Source organism: Protopterus annectens, chromosome 12.part0 (genome assembly GCF_019279795.1).
Source record: "Protopterus annectens isolate FY-2018-M chromosome 12.part0, PAN1.0, whole genome shotgun sequence".
Taxonomy (NCBI): Eukaryota; Metazoa; Chordata; order Ceratodontiformes; family Protopteridae; genus Protopterus; species Protopterus annectens.
Genome location: NC_056746.1, coordinates 990,867,724 through 990,883,743, shown reverse-complemented (window position 1 = coordinate 990,883,743; position 16,020 = coordinate 990,867,724). Strand labels below are relative to the sequence as shown.

Sequence of the window (16,020 nt, the reverse complement as noted above, 5' to 3'; positions counted from 1 at the left end):
TGAGTAGTGATGATGAGGTAATAGTTGACTAATGCTTTTGTAGTAGTGTTGATGGAGGAGTTGTTAGAGTAGAAAGGAGAAGAAGGAAGAGAAATGATAGGCACGAGTAAAACAGCATGATTGGTGTAGAGTGAGACAGCTTAAATGGAAATGGGGGGCGGGGTTATGGCTGTTGGAGGTGAAGCAGTTATAGGGGATAGAGTATAAGTGAAAATACTGTGGGATAGTAATGTAGAAAAAGGGGGTGTGGTTAGAGTAATATAGGTGAGGTGTGGGAGGGGATGTTGTGTAATAGCTTGACTAAAGTGTAATTGGAATTGGAGGGAGTTTGCAGGAGGTGGAGCTAAAGGAAGTATAATTTTATAAAAGAAGAGTGTTAGGTTGTCATGGTATCTTCTCTGGAATGTAAGGAATAGAGGCGTATTAAAGGCTAGAGTATAATTATGTAGTCAAAGTAATAAAAATAAGGGTTTGTTTGGGAAAAGACGATACAATGGGGAATGGATAGCTACTATTTAGAGAGGGTGTGATTATAAATGGATATAGTGCAAAGCAGTATGGGAGGGAGAAAGATAGTTGGGAATCATACGTCTCAACTATACAATTTTTCACAGAATGTCCAGATTTTTGCCTAATATTTTTGGTCAATTTTTCATAAAAGTGTGGTTTTCTGGCAAATTAGTGGCGACTCATTAAAGACTGAATTCAGAAAATAAAGATAGACATTTGAGTTTCAGACTTCATACCCTTCAGAAAAGTCATGCTAATGTAAAACTTGTTATTATATCAACTTTCTAAGTTTGTAAGAGTAATATTTAAAATAAACATTGTTTTACTGATGTGCTTGCATTTTTTTTCCTGGACCAGAAAGAAAATGTGCTATACAGCAGCATCTCACTACAGATACATGGCTGGGGATGTTTGTATAAACTGGACTATATTCTGGGGAGCACTTCCTTCATTAATAGATTTAGAAAGTGGGCTGATGCACCTTTGTACAGACAACCCCATCCCCTTGTGGCTGGAATGACATCCGCAATGGGTGTTGCAGAAAGAACTCTATCATGCTGATTCTATTAAGAAAATTCTTGTAAAATAAAGTAAATAAATAAAAAAGGAGCAATATCAGTTGAAACGCTAAAATTTTATAGACTGCTTGAAGCTATGAGTTTGAATTTATTGGAAGCACATTTTTATTCCATTTAAATTCAGGTTGTATGACTGCATAAAATGGGATGTTTCAGTGATTATAAGTGACAGAGAATATATTTCAAAAATGAAAAATCTTGCATCTGTCTTCTATCTGTATTTGATTTTATTCTTTCTTAAGTTATATTGTTTTCAGTTTTAGCATTATTGAGTATTATTATTAAAAAAGAAGTAACTCTGCAATTCCATATACAGTGCATGTGGTTGCAATGATATATTAAAAATACATGTTATATATGTGATTTCAATAACTATTTCATACATTTTGAAAATAAGCATCAGATTATTTCAATTCCCACTTCACCCCCCTCCCATAAAGATTGCAGTTCCTTATGAGATGGACATCTAAGAACATAGTGTACTCATTACACAGATATGCTGAGACACAGAATTTAGTGTGTGGCTACATCTACTACTGTATCCCATGAGCTGCTAGGTGTGGAACCTCACATGCACACAACAGCTCATCAAAGATAAGCTTATATGCTTTGCTTACTGCAGATAGTTCTGCTTTCACACAGTGTGCCTTCAGCCATCCTTACCTGTAAAATCGTCATAACTCATTGCCAGCCCAGTAATACCAGCACTGGCTGTTGGTCTCGCCACTGAGAAAGAGTGAAAACAGTAAACAGCTGCCTTGCCTCAACCAGTATAGGGTCAGGCAGCACAACAAGATCCTATTATTTGCTGTTGCAGTAGTGCATACAGTAATGCTGTTACATAGACGGACTGTAACTGATGACATCATAATTCCAATTACCTGTGCAACCTGCATGTATGTTAGAATGCTTAGCTATGATGCATTCCCTATCTCTGCTTTGCCTTTGGTGTAAGTTGTTGCTAAAAAGGGTCTCCTGAATAGTTAGCTTACCTATTAATAAATGCACAAATACATATGTAAATACATAAAGCCATAAAAATATTGGACACTGCCAAAAACTCAGCATACCATAAAACCAGAAATCACAGTGGTAAAAAACACAACTGTGAGCATTTATTTTTGCATGGAACAAGCCCCCTTTTTTCACCCTAAGATTAGATTAACAAAGAGCCTGATTTGGAGCCCCATGTCTCAAATAGGCCCTACCGCTGCTTCTTCCAATTTGGTCTGAAATCCCATGCTGTAGTCACACCAAATAAAAACGTCTCTAGTCATTTTCAACTCTAGATTGATAAGTCTGATTATACAGCAGTGGGCACCCTTGATGTTGTGGTAAACCCTCTCATACTCCCCAAACTTATACATACTTACTACAGAGTCCCATAGCCACAAAGAGGGAAAGAAAGCAGATATCTCCCAAAATAAAGGGAATTATTGTGGGAGCACACTTAGATATCATACAACCATTGATTTTCAATGGACAACAGTGATCAGCTTTCTGTTCCTCAGTGTTTTTTGTCTCAGGCATCTGACACTTGAGGAAGGGTAACTTCATAACGTGTAGAGAAACTTTTTTTTGGTAAGTAACAAAAACAAAGCTTACATTTTGTTTTATATCTGTATTATATGTAGAGCTACTGTTGAAATAAAGTTAATGAAACAACAGATGAGAAAATGACAAATACAAATGCTAAGAAAGTATGAACTGCATAACCTAAAAACTCTGAGCCTTACTTTGCTCTTTAATTCATTCTTGCTGTCTCTCCAGATTTATATTGTTGAAATCATAGTCATATAACCTATCTTAAATAACAGAGTTTTGAATAAAGTATCAGAATGTGCTAAAATATTCAAAAAATATGCACTGTAATATATTTTCCCCATGCTATGCATGAACTGAAGGCACTACTTTATTGTTTTTTTTTTTTTCATTTTATTAACTTTTCCACTATGTGCTTTTACGTAAATACTTTTTTTACCGATGATAGAAATAGCTGGCAAAAGCAGGTGTAATTCAGATAACAGTTTATTGATTCTGCACAATATATACCCTATAAGGGCTTACTACAATTATAAAATAATAATAATACAGCAATGAAAATTAAGCATATTTTTTCACAAAACGTTCCATTAAAATAATTCCAGGTACTTGATAGTGCAGTGATATGGATGATGCATTCACATTTGAAGGACATCAGTAAATGGCATCTAAGTTCTACAATGTTCTGTAATTAATGTCTGTCTTGGTAACATACTGAAGATTGTTTTAAAAAAATGGTCATACATAGGGATTAATGCACAGCTAATGCAAAGCTGTTTTGCACACATAAATACCTTATCTTTCTTCTGTCAACATAAAATAAGATACATAACTACAAATTATACATTTTTACAAATGTCTACCATTTGTGGTTTGCACAAGTGAAACAAACGTGGTTATAAACTGATGGAGTTATGCAAGTACATTAGTTAGTGAGCAAAATTTGTTGTTTTATAACCATTTTCCTTGCATTCAAAGTCAAGTATTCATATTCTGATTTTAAAGAGCGTACAAGTCCGACAACGAATGTCCTCCAGTATTTCAGACAGTGAATTGTAATACTGATACAGCCTCGGAATGTCATTTGAATAGGATTTAGTGCTCTGATGTCTTATTATGTTCACAACTTCTTCATTTCAAAAAGTGAAGGGTCTTTACTGTCAAATCCAACAAAAGAGATATGAATTAGAGATGCTTGTCATACATGGCAATACTCTAACATACATTTAAAAAAATAAAAGAAATGTGGTTCAACACTGTTGCCACTACCAAGAAGTAACAAAAAAAAAAAAAAAAAAAAAAAAAAAAAATATATATATATATATTTATATATATACACAACTATTGAAAAGGTGACTATAAACTATACCTCAAACAAAAAAAAAATGTTATGTATCTCTTATTGAAACTGCTTAGACATGCTGAATTTGATAAACAATGAATTGTAGCAAGGTGTCAGTACAAATGACATTTACATAATTTACTATCAAAAACATACATTTAGCTGTAAATGCTCTGTTTTTAAGGCAAACCATTTTCTTTAACTTCTGTTCTGGTTAGTGAGCTCTACATTTCATTTTGTTGGTATTTTCATACAACTACACTAGCCAAATATTGTTTACTGTGAGAACCAGCTTGTAAGAAGCTATTGAAAAGCTTAATTTGTTTTGCTGTTGAACTGCAATATCTGAATTTTCCACGGTTTTAAAATATGTGGCCGTAATGCTTTTAGTCTTGCAAGGAACAGCTGAAGCATGACATTTCCTATTCAGATGATGCAGTGCAAATGTGAGAAGCATACTTCTTGTAGTGTGAAATTTAGAACACGATTCTCATTTCCTCATGAAATAACTTGATATATAACAGTTAATAGTTAATAACAAACAACAATAAATGACTTGAGTGAGTTTATATAATGACTATAAATAACCACCCATATGTCGTGTTAAATGGTCATTGAAATACATCTTACAAAAAGGACTTTATTTATATTACACATAAAATCAACATTTTTGCTCAACATGCAGTTATAAGCACATTCTAAAGTGGCAAACTAATCTTGCATTTCCTTCCAAATTCCATACAGCCATTCATCCATATACATTTTAAACTGCTTTCCTGATGAGGGTCAGGGTTCCTTGGAACTTTCAAAGCTAGTATTGTTTACACACTTGTAGGTTAGCATGATTTCCTGTAATTACAGCCAGAAAAGCAGAAATAAATAAACCCATGTTTAATATTGGATACAGAAACAAGATCTTGCATTCTTGGTGGACCACAAAATTGTTACCCATTTATTGCCAGGGTAAAGGAATACTGCCTTCTCTGAAATAACAATCAAGCATGTTTCTCTGAAATGTTTCAATTTACATTAACACTTGATACCGACTGCTATATACATCTAGAACCTCACAGGTGAAACAGTTTTTGTCTGAGGTATAAGGGACAAGGAAACTGTCAGAAGGTGGTTTGTTATTAGCCCTAGTTAATATCATGAAGATATAGTGGAACCTGCCAAAAATTATTCCATAAATCCTGGCTTAATGAACAAAGTTGATAAATTAACTACTGCCTTTTTTAATTTCTGCAAGTCTTTTGAGTTTCTAATACCATGACAGGAATGGACCCTCATTCCTAAGTCAAAGTACAATTAAAGTTCATAAAATTAGTATTGTTTCAATCTTTAATGTTAGGCAGAAGTACTCTTTGCAGCACCAGCAATGTGCCCAGTAATGACTCCTGTAATTTGTGCAGAGTTGCATGCATTGGTAAAATATTTAAATACGATTGTAGATTCTTTTTTATAAGACCCAAAAAGAAAAACTGCCAGTACCAAGGAAGATCCAAAATAAGTTTATCGTGACTGAAACTAGACCGGTTTCAGCGGCAAGGCTTTCATCAGTAGTGCAGTAAGCAAAAGCAATTCTGCATGACCTTATATAATATTAATTAGTGGATTCATGTGACATCACTTCCATCATCATCACCCAGTGGGTTTTGCTTACTGCACTACTGATGAAAGCCTTGCCGCTGAAACCGGTCTAGTTTCAGTCACAATAAACTTATTTTGGATCTTCCTTGGTGCTGGCAGTTTTTCTTTTTGGGTCTACTAAGCGCACTTGCCGTGCACTCGCCTAACTTGCTAGCTCTTGAACATTACATTGTTTTTTTTATAAGACCTGTTGTTCCTACCCCCATCGGGACTGTCTGGGCATCCTTCTTCCACATTGCTCTCATTTCTACCTACAAATCCTGATATTTTATGACTTTATGTCTCTGTATGCAAGACACTGTAGTCACTGGGTGTAAATGCTACTTTTGTCTTTTTTTTTCGTGGACCACTATATCTGGTTTTCTTGCCTCTATCTTTTGAAGTGTTGGCAATGGGTGATCCCATGAGATGTAGTCTTCATCACTTTCTATGATGCTAAGTGGCTCATGTTTCCAGTATTTTTCACCCACATCAGTACCATAATGTTTGCACGATCCCCAGTGCAACAGTCTTACCATATTATTATGCCTTTCAGTATACAGTCCTTCTGTCATTAGTATGTCACAACTAGCAACACGGTGTGCGACTGTTTCCAGTTCTGTTTTACAAAACCTACATTTGTCCTTTTCTCCTACATGTTCAATGGACTTTGTAAACCAGTGTGCATGTAGCCCACTATCTTGGGCCACCAATATTAACCTTTCATCTCTTGGTTTGAATTCACCTCTCCTTAACCATTCCAGTGTTTGTTTCTGATCAACATGAGGTTCTTCCAGTTTTCTATACTTGCAACTATATTTATGCATTTTCCATGTATCTTTCCTTCTCATCTGATCCTTCATCTTGTAGTCTTTCTTTTGTTTTTTTTTTGGCACATTCAGTTGCTGCCTGATTTTTATCTACTTCTAGTTGGATTTCCATTTCCCCTTGATGCCGATATGCTTCTGCTAGACTAAGCTGGGAAGTCATCTTAGATTTATTCTCCTCATGTTTTAAAACTTTTACTATGTTTAGGTCTTGTGAGCTCAGCAGATAATTATGCAGTCCCACGATTGCAGATCTATACATGTAATCAATTTCAAGGAGACCCATACCTCCTTTGGAATGGGGAATGTATAATCTTGGTATGCACTGATTTTTATAAATCATTCCAGAGCATGAAACATCCTTCTTGTTTTCCTACGTAATCTAGTCAACACCTTTTGGGGCCAGTCCATCACTACAAAACTGTAAGTTAGGACAGGAAGAGCAAATTGGTTTATAGCTTGAATTTTGTTCCTAGATGTCAATGCTGTTTCCAGAATTAATTTAAGCCTTCTAAAATATTCCTTTCTAAGTTTTATTCACATTTTTTTTCATGTTTTATTGCTAATCCTTCATCAATTCCCAAGTATTTATACACTCCCTTTTGCTCAAGTTCTTTTATGTCACATTCTTGTCCCAAACTGATGTTTTCTTGCTGCTGCAGCTTTCCTGCTTTAAAGGCTGCTTTTGCACATTTATTAAGGACAAACGACATTTTTATATAATCTGAAAAAGCTTTGACAACTTGCACTTGTGCTTTCAGTTCCTCATCTGATGAGCTACACAGTTTTAAATCATCGACAAAGAGAAGATGAGAAGTCTTTACACTTTGTTGTTTTCTAGGAGCCAAATTATAGCTGTGACCTAATCTATTAAGTAGACAGCTTAAAGGCAAGACAGAAGAGCAGCAGTAACAGGGAGTCACCCTGGAATATCCCCCTTTGAATCTTTATCCCTGGAATAATAATTTGTCATTTATCATGACTTAATTGCTAAGTGGTCGGCCACTGTTTCACGGTCACTGTAATGTAATCTATCAGTGTATGGTGTTTCTTATACATTTTTAACCACTCTTTTATCCATGAATGTGGGATACTGTCAAATGTTTTTTTAATAAACATCTTTATTAAATTAACACATATGGTATAGGCAATCTTACATTTATATAAATAAAAAACAAACAAAATGACACCACTTTAGTTGCAAACATTATACATGACAGACACCATTGAAACAACTGTAGTTGCAAAGATTATACATCACTTATAATCTATCTAGTCATTGTCAGATAAGCATTATATGGCTCATTCAAATCCTGCCTCTTAAACCTCGTTCCTTCTCTGCACATTTTGTTCACACAATTCCCATTTTTCCTATGTAGCTCCTTCCTTTTTCTAAAGATCCCAATTCTAGTTGTTTTATCTTTACTATATACTGTCAAATGTTTTTTTTTTTTTTTTTGTAGTCAAGCCATCTACTGCCTTTTTGAAAGAAACAGTGTCTTGGGAGGACATGATACAAATTTTATTGAGGGAGAGATTGCAGCACTACCAATGAGAAACCATATCAGTATGATCCCTTTATCTATAAATAAGTCATTCACTCTTGCATGTCAGGGAAAAGTACATTTAAAGTAGTGCAGCTTCCTCATTGAAAGATAGGCTCTCAGCAAAATGAACCTTCACCCACCAACTTTAATTGACAGTATTTACTAATATTAAAAAAAAAAAAAAAAAATCCTTGAATCAGCAGATTGTAGAACTGTCAATACTTACTCATTGTCATGTGGTATGTAATGACTTACTCATAACAGCCATGATCAAATAGCGTCATTGGCTGCGAGTTATTCACTTTTAGAAAAGATCATATGCATACTTTATTAATTCAGCAGAGAAGGGGTGTCCACGATGGTGCAGTGGTTAGCATTGTCGCCTCACAGCAAGAAGTTCTCCGGTTCGATCCTCGGCTGGGGTGCCTTCTGTGTGGAGTCTGCATGTCCTCGCTGTGGTCGCGTGAGTTTCCTCTGGGTCCTCCGGTTTCCTCCCACATTCCACAGACATGCTACAGGTGGATTGGACACTCTAAATTGGCCCTAGGTGTGTGTGTGTGTGTGCCTTCTGTGGAAGGTTGGGCACCAGGCTGGCAACTTGACACTGTAAAACTCCACTGCCAATCATGAGTGGACAGGTGATCTGCTGTGGTGACCCCTAACCAGGAAAAAGCCAAAAGAAGACAATAATTAATTCAGCAGAGACCATTTAAAATAATTCCATAAATTGCTTTGTTTAGCTGCAGTTCTGAATTAATTGGTTACACTTCTTCAGTAGAGCCACTTTGACATACTAATCAATAATCTGCAATTACAGAGTATGTCATGCCCCAAACATTCAGACCTGTTTATTTCATTAGTTTACTTACAGACTTCAGGCAGCTGTATACAGTTCCAGGTAGCTAAAGAATGCTAATCTGACCAGTGGAAATGTGGTGTAAGATGTTACCGGTGCTTTAATGGGTAGTACCTTACCTGTGTTTTTCATTTTTAAACTAATCCTATCTCATTTTTTTATTTTGTTTAACTAGATACATGCATAAATGACACAGGGACTCAGGTATTGATGGTTCTCTTTTCTTTATATAAGCAAAGCTAATATTAAGACGTGACATCAGCCATATCAGTGGAATAGACTAATGGTGTATTCTTCCACTGGTAATCAGAGCACAGCTAATGGCTTTGACATATGTAGTACAGATTTCTGGGCTTTGTCACTGAATAGAAGTGCTGACATTGGAGTGCACTATGGCACATTGGTTTGCCCTGCAGTGCAATCCAGGAAGCACACTTTTCTGTAGAAAGTAATGATCAAGCAACCATTATTTATAGCAACACTACATTTTAGATAAAAGTCAATTTCCAAAGTCCATTTAATAGCATAGGGTAGAATAGAACCTACCAACTCCCAGTAATAGCATGGACTAAAATAGACCATGCATGCTCCCAGACTCCTTATGCTTTCTCACTATCGGTAGCAATTATGGGATGTCTAAGCGTCAGTGTTAACAGGGCCTGCAGAACCATTTGGTACCCACTGCATGGATCTATGTTAAAATATCAACTTGCCAAAAATTGACGCCGTGCCAAAAAAAGTTGATGTTTATAACATCAGACTCAAATAATTGAAAGAACACAGTATTGGACTGAAAGATGACAAAACACAACATTACTATGCATATATGTTTTGTATGTTGGGAACATTTTTCTCTGGTTGCCTCTGAAAAAAACAATTGCCCAGCAGGGCTGTATAATTACCAAAATAAGAAATATGTAATCACTGGACCATTGCCAATGTCACACTAAAATAATGCCATGATTGAAGTGAATAGTTTCAATGTCTTATCTTTCATTTTATTTAATATTTTTGTTAATTTATCGGGGAAAGTATAAAGTAAACAGCATTGTTAACACCCACAAACAATGCAAACTTTAATACTTGTACAGTAAGATTAATAATGAAAAAAAACCAAGGAAATGGCAGGATGTGAGTAGCAAAAGAGAATGTTTAATTATTACATGTTTCACTTCTTGCTGGTGGACAAATGTGACTTTAAGCTGGTGCATTCTTTTGCTGGTCACTCAGCATATGCTGTGCATACATCTCTTTCTTCCTAGATGCTGTTTTACAGCCAAGTTACAAGATCAGGATGTCAGCAAAAATTGTAGTCTGGTCCTACTACTACTCATTTGTGATAGCAACTATATCCTAAGAAAACTTTTCAGACTGTTTTTGTTTATTATAGAAAGAGGAATCAACAGCTGCTTCCTTATGAGAGAAGCTATTTTCTGATAAGCTGGACAACTCTTGATATCATTAAGGCCATGGACAGGGAAGGGCTTGGAAGTCCAGCTTTCATGATGAATGAAGAGGATGATATTAAAAAATGACTGCAACATTTGTTGCCACCATTATTTCTGAGCTCATATAACTTTCTTTATATTGCCAGCATCCACTAATGTCCTGTAATGATGCTGTTGACTCTTTATACCTGAGCACTCCTATATCACTGATACTGAGGAAGATGTACATTTTCAGTATCTCAAACAGAATTAGCAAATTATCTTTTTTATTGCAGGTATAAAGAGTCAACAGCATCTAGTATTTTTAGCACTGTCTAGATTTTGTAGATTAAGAGGATGAGAGGTATGTGTGACTCTTGTTAAGAAAAAGTACATCATACGACATGCATTTCCTGTCTGTGAACTTTATAATATTTAAAGATATATGATGAATCCTCCTTATTCCTAGTTGTGAAATATACTATTTTGTTTATATTCTCTGAGATATCATGTAAAGCTGTATTATGATCATTATTAAATTATTAATTTTACAATAGGCACATTATGTTTCCTTTTATATTAAATCAGATCTTTACTTAGAATAATAGCCATTAGCTTTTCAGACTTCAGTATCATGATCATCTCCTAAACTGTCCATGTATTTGATAGGTTTCTTATGTGGTTTGTCAAAGTTGCAGTATTTAATATGATAGCCTTCTCATGACTTCTGCATTTTGTTTTTGGAACAGCTCTGCTTATGCAGGCACTAATGAATGGAGAACAAACGTCTTTATCAAGTAGGGCTATTTTTTCTCATATAGTTATGGTACATTTTACCTGTGTGATTTCTTAGCTTGATATCGGACTCTCTGGACTTGACATTGTTGTCTGAAAGATATGTTTTCACTTTTTTTTCTGTACAACTGGCCATTTTCTTCTTGAAACACATTAGTTAACTGTTCAACCAATTACTACAGCTTTTGGCAGCTGATCCTGTGAAATTTATTAGTAATATTCTTCCTGCAATTATGAGACTCTTCCAGTGTAATTGTCATAGTGATGCTATTGCCTTATTTAGTTTCTTTTTGGAATTTCTTTTACTTTGCCTTGCTTCTGGGGCATGAATAAGGCTGTAGGACTGGTAATTTACTTTATTTTTCCCATTATTATCCGAGCTGATGAGAGATTAAGATTCTGCAGTGGAGTATCCTATATTCCAAACTTGCTACATGTAAGTCTTTATAGCTACTTTTTGTGATCTTTTACATTAGAGTTTTCACCTTTTGGATAGTTCTCTTCCCTTGTCCATATTCTTCACAGACAACTGGTATTGTAGTTACATGCTTGGACCCCCACTCATTTAAATCACTTAAATTCAATAACTGTCAATTACAGACTGATACTAGGGTATCAGATATACCTTGTCTTGAAAAGATAAGACTCGCTGCACTTATCACACTGCCACTTTGCCACTTGTGGTTAATTTAATCACTTTGTGGTACTTAGGGTACTCATCTGCGCATACTAAATACAGCGATTATTAGAATTGGAATAAAATATGCACCCAATTCACTGCAGAGTGTGGAATGGAACACCTCTTCTCATCAATTTTTGCTATGATATACTTAGATACATCACAATTTTTAAATATTTACCTATCTTTTATGACATTCCTTGCCAACAAATAGTCCGAGATTCAAAAATGTTATCATTAGTGGTAAGCTCTTTAACGTATTCCTCTATGAATGAAAAGGAGGACTAGCCCTGAGATTCATTGACTATCATGTAGGAATCATGCTTCACCTTCATAATTTCAGTGTGTTAACATGATGAGCAGCAGTGCAAATTGAATATGCATGTTGCTCATCGAGCCTACATGGTAGCAAGTACCTTTCGTGGTCAGCAATAGTGTTCATTGCCACTAAAAGGTGCTTGCAAGCACTAGCATACAATGTAAACAAAATGGATCACATACAGGCAATGCTCACATAGGAGCACACGCTGTAGCTCAGACATAATTAATGGCAAGTACAGGGGGAAACAATGTAGAATGAGGAGAAGTGAAATGGGGGAATTGGTGCACAAAAATGTGTTATAATTAAGTGGTAATGTTGCAGTGGGCAAAATGTTCAATGTGCACTGATATCCCACAGACAAATGAGACATAAGTGTATATATGAAGCATTTTTACATAAAACCTGCAGACTGATGTACTGCTAATTGATACAGATGATAATCTCACAGTTTTGCACATAAAAATAATAGATATGCCAACAAAGTATGTGATAGAGACATAAAGCTGCAGTGAATTAAAGAGGAGTGAAAATGTGATATACATGTTAGTTAACTGCTGATGTAAGATAACAGTTTGCAAGGATGGAAAATACATTATGGGATCAATGCACAGAATACAGTCATGACACATAAAGAAGTATATACATGGAACTGATGTATATAAGCTGACAGCACCTCTGTATTATCCATCTCACCATGTATACACAAGAGCAAAAGGACCTCACAGCTGTAATGTGTAACTCAAAAATGGACATGATTTTGCAAAGAAATGACAGTGACACCAATAAGAAAGGGGTTTATCACCTACGAGCATGTAATAGACAAGCAAGTGTTGTATGCAAATGATACATGCCAGTTTAATAAAAAACAACATATATAAGTGACCAATAACATGAATGAGAGGATGACTTGTCAGGAGTCCAGTTTTGCCATTGCTGATTCACAAACATGTCTGATATACTAATACTGGGCATACTCACATACAATTACAGGGAACAGTAAGAGAACCTCAATTCGACAGCAGCAACACAACAGAGTGTTGTAACAGAGGACCAATCACATTTCCTGATAGTCTAACTGCAAGTCATTCAGTAAGAAATATTTATATAACCACACAACACACATCTGACATTAAGCTGTATATTGTGATGGAAACAATTGTAGTATTAAACACGTCTGAAGAAAGACATGCGATATGGAACATAATTTTCTTCGGAATGGGTAATGTGTATGAGGAAGAAATGACCTGAGAAACATTTGCAGCGTGTCCTTTCAGAACACATGACTGAACAGATATTAGAGGGATGCATAAATGTCACGGGCACCACATACATACGCATATCGGTCATGTAAGGAAAAACACCCTCAAAGGGTGTACAGCACTATCATACTGTACTGATGACCTACCACTTTTGAAAAAGCCGGCCCTCTGAGTGTAAGATGCTGTAGTCTGACACATAGATGATACTAGATTTCAAATCCCAGTCTTTTATACAGGGCTTTCTCTAGACCCCTGCATTGACCTCATGTGCCACATCAGATAGCAAAGGAGGCTGTCACCAATAACTGAATTGAAAGTGTGTGTTAAGAGAGGACGTATGGATATAATATGAGCAATCAGATTTTGTCAGACTACCAGAAAGGAGCTACACATGTTACTACCCACAAAACACTACATTACAATAGGACTGATTCTTTGACAAGGAAACTGACCCTTCAAATAGGACACACATTGCCCCAGACCTGAACACCAGTGTATCTGTGTAGGTATGTCATAAATAACAATATTCAATGCACATGTGACAGGAGCACACACATTACATGCCCTGAATAAACATTTCAATGCCATACAATCACAACCTGTGATGATATATTATTGTCCAGCATAAAAACTGATATGTATAATTGCAAACAATGGTGTTTATGTAACATCAGCATATTCATGTAATGTTGCCCCTTTCAGGAATTAAACAGCAAGCAATGCAGCTGTACTGACTAATGACATCTGGATGATCCACAAATGCCACAGTGGAAGACTTAATGCTAGTATGACAATTTACCTATGCTAACTACATCAGAGGTATGTCTGGTGAGCAATCTCCGAGATGAAAGGGATTGTGGACTCTCACACTCTAAATAGACACAATATAACTGTGCTACATTTCATTCATGCATTATAGTATAAGGCACAACAATGCTAAAAGGCACTTAACTTGGATGTTGAACACATGAGCATTTGACAGCAGACAGTACATGATATATTACAGGATGAATGCACTAAGGTAGAAATGTCAGTGCAGTTGTGAGATATGTGGTTATGTGAAGGCATTGCATCATGTTCTTTCTGCAAAGGATATGTATGCCTGTAATTGCTGTAGTACATCAACAACAGACAGCATGTTGTTTCGTTCCCTTGTGCCCAAGGATAACATTCCCAACATATGTTATGTAAGGAACATGAAAACAAGTGTCATCATTACTCTGAATAAAAGCATCACTGTGTGACAAATTGTCCTAGCTTTTAATAATGGGGATCAATACATATATGTGTACAAAGCAAATGTATCTAAGAACAGCATTAGTGACATGCACAGTCATAGTAAGACTGACAAAATGTAGTCTGAGCAGTAATGGAAGGAGGCAAACTAATTCCCAAGTGCCTGAATTGTAAGTGCCACGTGACATGTTGATGTACAACTGAGACAGCGCACAGGTAAATGGATGACAGCACCACTGCTTATTAGCTGGAAGATTATGCTCAAAAGTGTTCAAAGTTCACAATAACACTGTACAGCTACATATTATATATGTCTTTAAAATGGTTCTATATCACTTCATTGAATGGCTATTCAGTGAATAACCATTTGTCGAATATCTGTTCAGTGAAGCCGTTCTTTATTGAATGGCAAATTTTATGCAGAGCAAACAAGTGGTTGGACAATGCATATGTGCGCACAGGACAGTGTAACATTACTATGGCTGTCACGATAATGACATCATTTTATAATGAAATGTAGACACTGTCCTTAGTGCACATTGTGTTACTGTGAGGGACATTGACATGTTCCACATAATGGGATGATATTCACATTGACTGTTGTACACCACTGGATTATCAATCAAACATTGCTGTTGTGACATCATGTTGGGATGATTGCACATTTGTATTGTCTCAAAGTCACACTATGTGCAGTGGCAAGACAAACATACAAGTCATACATAGGACAGTGTACTGCATAATGACAGTGATGGATTCTGTGAAAACAGGTTAGCCAAGCTTGTAACACAGTGCAAGTGAAAACACTGTAGAGCAGACATATTACTTTACATGAATAAACTAAATGAGCCAACAAGACTCAACATCATTCAAAAATCATGATCATGTTTTTGGGCATGAGTAAAACAGACATACAAACACTGTGTGACAGAAAAATATAATACTTTGATCTCAACTTTTTTCTTCTACTGTGAGTGCAGTGCCGCTAAGCTGATTTGTGCTGCTGATCACAATGTGTTAGTGTATACATAATCATATCTTGAAGTGTTGAACTTGCAATGGTAATTAGCAGTATTCTATGTTACTCTGTGCTAACTTAGTGCAACCGATCTTTACAGGACAGCCTTCACAATAGGTATCAGGCAAATTACTGTAGCAGCAGGATAACTATGTGTGAAGTACAGGTTAAAGCAATATTTACAGACACAGTAGTCAGACAAAACATTGTGAAACACACTGTCATCCATGTGGATTCAAACATTTTAAGCATATGAAGAAAAAACTTTAGACCTCAACATTATCTTAACAGAACGATTAGAAATTTATATTTGTGAAAGTTAATATTTGACAGATGATTTCAGCAAAAATAAATGTATGTAATCATCTTTATTACTCTCTTCACCACTATAATCCATACATCCAGCTCTTCATCTTGTTTAAAATTACATTAAACTGAATAAACATAGCTTAG

The 16,020-nt window shown here is 35.8% G+C and overlaps 1 protein-coding gene across 2 annotated transcripts in view; it reads right to left on the bottom strand.

Annotated features, from left to right (window-relative positions):
* Positions 1–3,098: 3,098 nt before the first annotated feature.
* Positions 3,099–16,020, bottom strand: part of CCN5 (cellular communication network factor 5) — a 213,662-nt gene continuing 200,740 nt past the window's right edge. For both annotated transcript variants that reach the window (XM_044090008.1, XM_044090007.1), the window contains exon 5: positions 3,099–3,787. In XM_044090008.1, coding sequence (XP_043945943.1) covers positions 3,785–3,787 — 3 coding nt within the window. In that variant the 3' untranslated portion in view covers positions 3,099–3,784. The remainder of the gene's footprint in view (positions 3,788–16,020) is intronic.